This window comes from Bufo gargarizans, chromosome 8 (genome assembly GCF_014858855.1).
Source record: "Bufo gargarizans isolate SCDJY-AF-19 chromosome 8, ASM1485885v1, whole genome shotgun sequence".
Lineage (NCBI taxonomy): Eukaryota > Metazoa > Chordata > Amphibia > Anura > Bufonidae > Bufo > Bufo gargarizans.
This window is the reverse complement of record NC_058087.1, coordinates 178,428,382-178,435,762: the sequence shown is the minus strand read 5'-3', so window position 1 is coordinate 178,435,762 and position 7,381 is coordinate 178,428,382. Positions and strand designations below refer to the sequence as shown.

General features: G+C 46.3%; 1 protein-coding gene across 1 annotated transcript; it reads right to left on the bottom strand.

Annotated features, from left to right (window-relative positions):
* Nucleotides 1–617: 617 nt before the first annotated feature.
* Nucleotides 618–5,728, bottom strand: NHLRC4 (NHL repeat containing 4). The gene is made up of 2 exons (XM_044304344.1): nt 5,600–5,728; nt 618–2,065 (listed from the first exon to the last, which is right to left on the bottom strand). Exon 2 carries the CDS (start codon nt 2,040–2,042, stop codon nt 990–992), a length of 1,053 nt encoding a protein of 350 aa, XP_044160279.1. The 5' UTR covers nt 2,043–2,065; nt 5,600–5,728; the 3' UTR covers nt 618–989.
* Nucleotides 5,729–7,381: the final 1,653 nt, after the last annotated feature.

Below are 7,381 nucleotides of genomic sequence, written 5' to 3'. Positions count from 1 at the left end.
CCGTATCCGTTCCGTTTTTTGCGGAACCATCTATTGAAAATGTTATGCCCAGCCCAATTTTTAATATGAAATTACTGTATACTGTATTTGCCATACGGAAAAACGGAATGGAACAACGGAACGGAAACGGAACCACAACGGAAGCAAAAAACGGAACAACGGATCCGTGAAAAACGGAACGCAAAACACTGAATTCAACATACTGTAGTGTGAAAGAGGCCTTATATACATGAATTTGCACCTCTAAAAAAAACTTCTTGCTTTTTATTGTATACTGCATGCGTTTTTTATGGCATTTTTTTTGTGTTTTTTTAATAAATGACTTTGTGGACTGTGTTTTATTTCTTCCCCTTTTCCCCTATAAAGAAAGCAAAAAACACCAAAAGCTTCAGCTTGCTGTGTTAAAAAAAAAAAGACAGATAGCCCAAAAAATGCTATTAAAAATGCCAGTAGAAAAAAAAAACTTGTGCGTTCTGCATTTCATATGTCCTATACACTTTCAGCTAACATCATGGATGAACCACTGACCGTCTTGTCATGGATATCATCACGGACATGTAAAAGGGGCCTAAGACTGGAGATAAACATATAGTTAATGCTGCGTTGATTTATTTTAGCATTCAGTGCTTGGGAACAATATATAAAACCATAAAAATAATACACATATACATATTATTATATTATGACTGAGGCATAAAACCACCCAAAGTATAAAAGTGCAAAACATATAGCAAAAATCAAATACCGGTAATATAACATACGGAGCGTATACTGTAGATGAAAATATGTTATATAGATCTGTAACAAAAATCATAGCTTTTATGGCCTTACATGGTTGGGCAAGACACATATTTTAGGCTCATTAGTTGTTGTTTTTTTTTATTAGGTGATTTTCATATACCAACACTACCTGGCCCCATGGGATCCCTGGTGAGGAAATACGCTAGGGGGAATAGTCAATCTCCAATGTATATATGGTACGTTGGCATCTAAGAGGGAGCTTCTCCCGATCTACGAGGGCTAGTGGGGGTGTAGTACGGTTTTGCGCGATATTTGAAAACCTTTACACAATTATCACCAGTGTCGCCCACATACAAGAGCCCAAAAGGGGAACATGCTATTCCCACTGGTTCAGAAAGACCCTGGGAGACAATGCAAATAGGGGACCCACTGGGTGGAAAGAGGGTGATGTTTCTTTTCTGGACATCGGCTACTAAAACATTGCCTTCAGGATCGGAGCATATTCCTGACGGGTTTCCAAACTCATGCCGGTAAGTTTCGGAAAGGGAACCAGCTAATTTTAAGTTTGATGTAAATAACTTGACGTCTCTACACTCTTCGCTAACCGCAAAGCCACCATCTGGTGTAGAGCAAATATACTGGGGTCCTTGGAGTCCTGAGACTTTTTTGACTCCGTGGATGCGATGGGCTCGGTCCATATGGAAAGCTTGCACTTCCCCGGAGGTGTATTCTGCAACTAAGATTCGTCCAGAGGAGTCCATGGCAATACCCTTTGGAGATTTGAAATGGCCGCCCACCTTAATCCAAGGTGGATGTGAATTTGGACTGTAAATTCGGAGTATGCCCTCAGCTATGTCGGTGACTGCTAGAGCACCGAAACGGGTCACGGCAGCGGAGTCTGGAAAAAAGGGAACGTCATCATAGCAATGGAAGGTCTGGGTGGGCTTCCCATGACTATTCAGCAAATGGATATAAGGACCGCTATCTCCACCTACGTAGAGGGTTCCATCTGAACACCAGTGAAGGGACGACACACCACCTTTCCCAGGCACCGATATTTTTTGAGTGAGTTCATCCTGGCGGAATAAGATCAGGTTGCCCACATCTTCAAGGTCTCGGCAGACTTGAGTGGTCTTTTTGGAGAGTTGTTGTACATGTGAAGGCTTCAAGAGGCCAAGCCCAGGATGGGAAGAAAGAAGGGGGATGGTTTTTTGAAGAGTGTTCTGCGAAGCTACCTGAAGGCTCCTTACGGTGCGGACTAGATCTTCCTTTTGTCGAGAAAATTCCAGAGAGCTGTCCATCGTTCTGAAGAAGACAGATTATCCTGCAAATCAAATGCCAACTTCAGTATCATAATGAGGTTCCCCATCTCATGCACATCCTGCTATTGGGAGTGGGCAATGGAAAGTGACAACCGCTCTAAACATATTTTGGCCTCAGTAAAATGGTTGTCACTGTTCCAAACCCACGTAGTCCTTATTGTAAAACATTGTCATCAATTATTTTGACAGAATATATAAGAATGTAGATGTGAATAAGTAGGTGAATTTTTAGTAGCATGTCTAAATATCCTATCAGTGGGTTCCTGGTGTCTCAAACAGTGATGTCCAGTTTGCCGTGTTCGCCCGCAAACACATGCGAGCTGCCATCTTAACTCACAAGTCCGGCGATGCACAGGTAAGTCCTTACCTGTGCGCGAGCCGGTCTGAAGAGAAATGCGGTCTCCGGTGCAGGCAGTTCCGAGAACAGCCCGATGAAGGCCCCCGGCGGCTGTTCTCGGAACTGCCTGCTCCCGGTGACCGCATTATATTTCAGACCAGCTCGCGCACAGGCACAGGTAAGGACTTACCTGTGCATCGCCGGACTTGTGAGTTAAGATAGCAGCTCGCATGTGTATGTGGGCGAACACGGCGAACTGGCCATCACTGGTCTCAAACCCAGGGTCAGACTAGCCCACCATTGTACTAGATGATTCTTTGCTTGGCACAGGCTTTAAAACTGTTATGGGTGCCTATACAAATGAGCCCCAAGGGCCCAGCAGAAGACAAACTCGTGTGAAGGTGACTTTGGAGCATTTACTTGCCATTATGGTCTAGCCACAAATAACCTATTGATATGTCCTGTGTGTGGTATAAATGGGTGGACTGGGAACTTAAAGTGGCCCTGGGGAAAAAAACTGCCCCAGCAGAACCAAATACCACAGTGCAGCATAAAATATCACCCCAGCAGAACCAAATACCACAGTGCAGCATAAAATACCGCCCCAGCAGAGCCAGATGCCACAGTGCAGCATAAAATACTGCCCCAGCAGAACCAGATACCACAGTGCAGCACAAAATACTGCCCCAGCAGAACCAGATACCACAGTGCAGCACAAAATACTGCCCCAGCAGAACCAGATACCACAGTGCAGCACAAAATACTGCCCCAGCAGAACCAGATACCACAGTGCAGCACAAAATACTGCCCAGCAGAACCAGATACCACAGTGCAGCACAAAATATCACCCCAGCAGAACCAGATACCACAGTGCAGCATAAAATACCGCCCCAGCAGAGCCAGATGCCACAGTGCAGCATAAAATACTGCCCCAGCAGAACCAGATACCACAGTGCAGCACAAAATACCGCCCCAGCAGAACCAGATACCACAGTGCAGCACAAAATACTGCCCCAGCAGAACCAGATACCACAGTGCAGCAAAAAATACTGCCCCAGCAGAACCAGATACCACAGTGCAGCACAAAATATCACCCCAGCAGAACCAGATACCACAGTGCAGCACGAAATACTGCCCCAGCAGAACCAGATACCACAGTGCAGCACAAAATACTGCCTCAGCAGAACCAGATACTACAGTGCAGCAAAAAATACTGCCCCAGCAGAACCAGATACCACAGTGCAGCACAAAATACCGCCCAGCAGAACCAGATACCACAGTGCAGCAAAATATGCCCCAGCAGAACCAGATACCACAGTGCAGCACAAAATACTGCCCCAGCAGACCAGATACCACAGTGCAGCACAAAATATCACCCAACAGAACCAGATACCACAGTGCAGCCGAAATACTGCCCCAGCAGAACCAGATACCACAGTGCAGCACAAAATACTGCCTCAGCAGAACCAGATACTACAGTGCAGCAAAAAATACTGCCCCAGCAGAACCAGATACCACAGTGCAGCACAAAATACTGCCCCAGCAGAACCAGATACCACAGTGCAGCACAAAATACCTGCCCCAGCAGAACCAGATACCACAGTGCAGCACAAAATACCGCCTCAGCAGAACCAGATACCACAGTGCAGCACAAAATACTGCCCCGGCAGAACCAGATACCACAGTGCAGCACAAAATACCGCCCCAGCAGAACCAGATACCACAGTGCAGCACAAAATACTGCCCCAGCAGAACCAGATACCACAGTGCAGCACAAAATACTGCCCAGCAGAACCAGATACCACAGTGCAGCACAAATATCACCCCAGCAGAACCAGATACCACAGTGCAGCACAAAATACTGCCCCAGCAGAACCAGATACCACAGTGCAGCACAAAATACTGCCTCAGCAGAACCAGATACTACAGTGCAGCAAAAAATACTGCCCCAGCAGAACCAGATACCACAGTGCAGCACAAAATACTGCCCCAGCAGAACCAGATACCACAGTGCAGCAAAAAATACCGCCCCAGCAGAACCAGATACCACAGTGCAGCACAAAATACCGCCCCAGCAGAACCAGATACCACAGTGCAGCACAAAATACTGCCCCGGCAGAACCAGATACCACAGTGCAGCACAAAATACCGCCTCAGCAGAACCAGATACCACAGTGCAGCACAAAATACTGCCCCGGCAGAACCAGATACCACAGTGCAGTACAAAATACCGCCTCAGCAGAACCAGATACCACAGTGCAGCACAAAATACCGCCCCAGCAGAACCAGATACCACAGTGCAGCCACAAATACCGCCTCAGCAGAACCAGATACCACAGTGCAGCACAAAATACTGCCCCGGCAGAACCAGATACCACAGTGCAGCACAAAATACCGCCTCAGCAGAACCAGATACCACAGTGCAGCACAAAATACCGCCCCAGCAGAACCAGATACCACAGTGCAGCACAAAATACCACCCCAGCAGAACCAGATACCACAGTGCAGCACAAAATACTGCCCCAGCAGAACCAGTTACCACAGTGCAGCACAAAATACCGCCCCAGCAGAACCAGATACCACAGGGCAGTACAAAATACCGCCCTAGCAGAACCAGATACCACAGTGCAGTACAAAATACCGCCCCAGCAGAACTAGATACCACAGTGCAGCACAAAATACTGCCCCAGCAGAACCAGATACCACAGTGCAGCACAAAATACTGCCCCGGCAGAACCACATACCACAGAGCAGCACAAAATACCCCCGAAGCAGAAGCAAATACGATGTTGCAGCACAAAATACTGCCCCAACAGAACCAAATACCACAGTGCATTACAAAATACCTTCACCACAGCATTTAACTGGACGGTGATACAGTTGAAATTAGGAGGGCAACTGCAGCTGTTGGCCAGATACATAAGTACCGTACCTATAGAGCATCAGATCATTATGTACCCAACTCATGGCTGTGAGGAGGACTCAGGAACCATAAACTTGTTATAATGCCACCAGGGATGGACTGACCCCAAGAAGACCCTCCCATAGGTTTCCATAATTACTACTGATTTCAATGCATGGTCCTTAGTCCATTGAAATCAGGGGTCCCAGCTCCAGGATCCTTATCAATGACACATCCCCTTGATGCACCATCACCCCTCACCCTAAACATGGACATAACACTAAATCCAGGACTTACAAGTGACGGATAATTCAGTCCCCGGTCCGTATTCTTCTGTGCAGAGAGAGATAATCCGCCCCATGCAATCTACTAAACGCACTTCCCTGGATATAATGTTGTTAGAGACCAAGATTAAGCAACATCTTTTAACAGGGCACTGAATAAACAGGGCAGAATGATCTCCACGGATAATTGGCGTTCCTTCCTTCTCTCACATTCTGATATGGGGATTTATTACTCATTAACCCAGAACGTCCCTTTAACTCTTCGGTATTGATTCAACGCTTCATGTTAACGGTAAAATAAATGTACCGCCATGATATGTAGATAATATACTGCTGCTAGGAGTGACATGCTTGACAGGTGGATGAGGAAAGTTTACAGTTCCAGATAAGGGAACCTTTTTGCTATATACTTACATGCAGATCACCAAAAATGTGAGACATAATAAAGAAATAAATTACGGGACGCACTTCCACATGTTATACATTCATCTATTGCTAAATATGGAGTTTTTAGAATATTTTCGATCAAAATGTATAAGCCTAAATGTTAACGACACCACAGCCTCATTCGAGGGGGTCCTTATGTTACTAGGTGCAGCACCAAATGGCGCAACACAACACCCATGGGGAGGACGGGGTGACCAAGCAGCTCAATAGCGCCCCCACTGCCAGGATAAGCTCCTGTGATCCTGGATCCTACTAACACATAGTTCATAGAACTACGGCTGTGCAATACGGCACCATGTCAACCTGAGAAAATGTCACAAGAAGTGTCGGAAGATGTAGAGTAAATCCACTTATGTGTTTTAAATAATCAAAGGATGAAGTTAATGGCCTCCTGTTTCTCCGATCCATGACAACTCTTCCTGCGTGACAGCTCTGGCACACGGTGTTATCATAGGGACAGTGCACCTCATGCAATAGCTATCCTTTAGGCCAGATTCACACACCATGTTTCATGTTTTTCATAGGCATCTTTAAAAGGATTTTATTTTTCAGGTCAAACGCTGCTGCCAGCCTTTTGGCGCAGAATCCATGCCAAATTCCGCCGTCAATAGCTGCTGTGTGAACAGGACTTCAGGGAGCCTGCACACGATGCGGATTTTTGTGCAGAAAAACCACAGAGTAAGGCTACATGCACACGACCGTTGTGTGTTTTGCGGTCCGCAAAACACGGATGGCGTCCGTGTGCGTTCCGCAATTTGCGGAACAGCACGGACAGCCTTTAATATAACTGCCTATTCTTGTCCGCGGACAAGAATAGGACGGGTTATATATTTTTTTGCGAACCACGGAACGGAGCAACGGATGCGGACAGCACGAGGAGTGCTGTCCGCATCTTTTGCAGCCCCACTGAAGTGAATGGGTCCGCATCCGAGCTGCCAAAACTGCGGCTCGGATGCAGACGAAAACAACGTCCGTGTGCATGTGGCCTAATGCCTTGTTCACACATCAGTGTTCGGTCAGTGATTTTGAGCCAAAACCAGGTGCGGCTCTAAACACAGAACAGGAGCAGATCTTTCCCTTATACCTTATGTCTGTGTAGGCTCCAGTCCAGGTTTTTTCTCACATGAGGCTTAATACAGCACCAGCAAAGTGTATGAGAATAGACAAATCTCATGTAGACTTTGCTTTTTTCCTAGGTGCGGAAATTGATCTGCCGTGCGGATTTTGAAATCAACTTATTGAGTTTTTCCTGTGCGAATTTCACCTTTTTAATCGGAAGCGTGAAACCTTCAGAAAATCAGCACCAAAAAACACATAAAAACAGCACAAAAAAAATGATACATAGTGC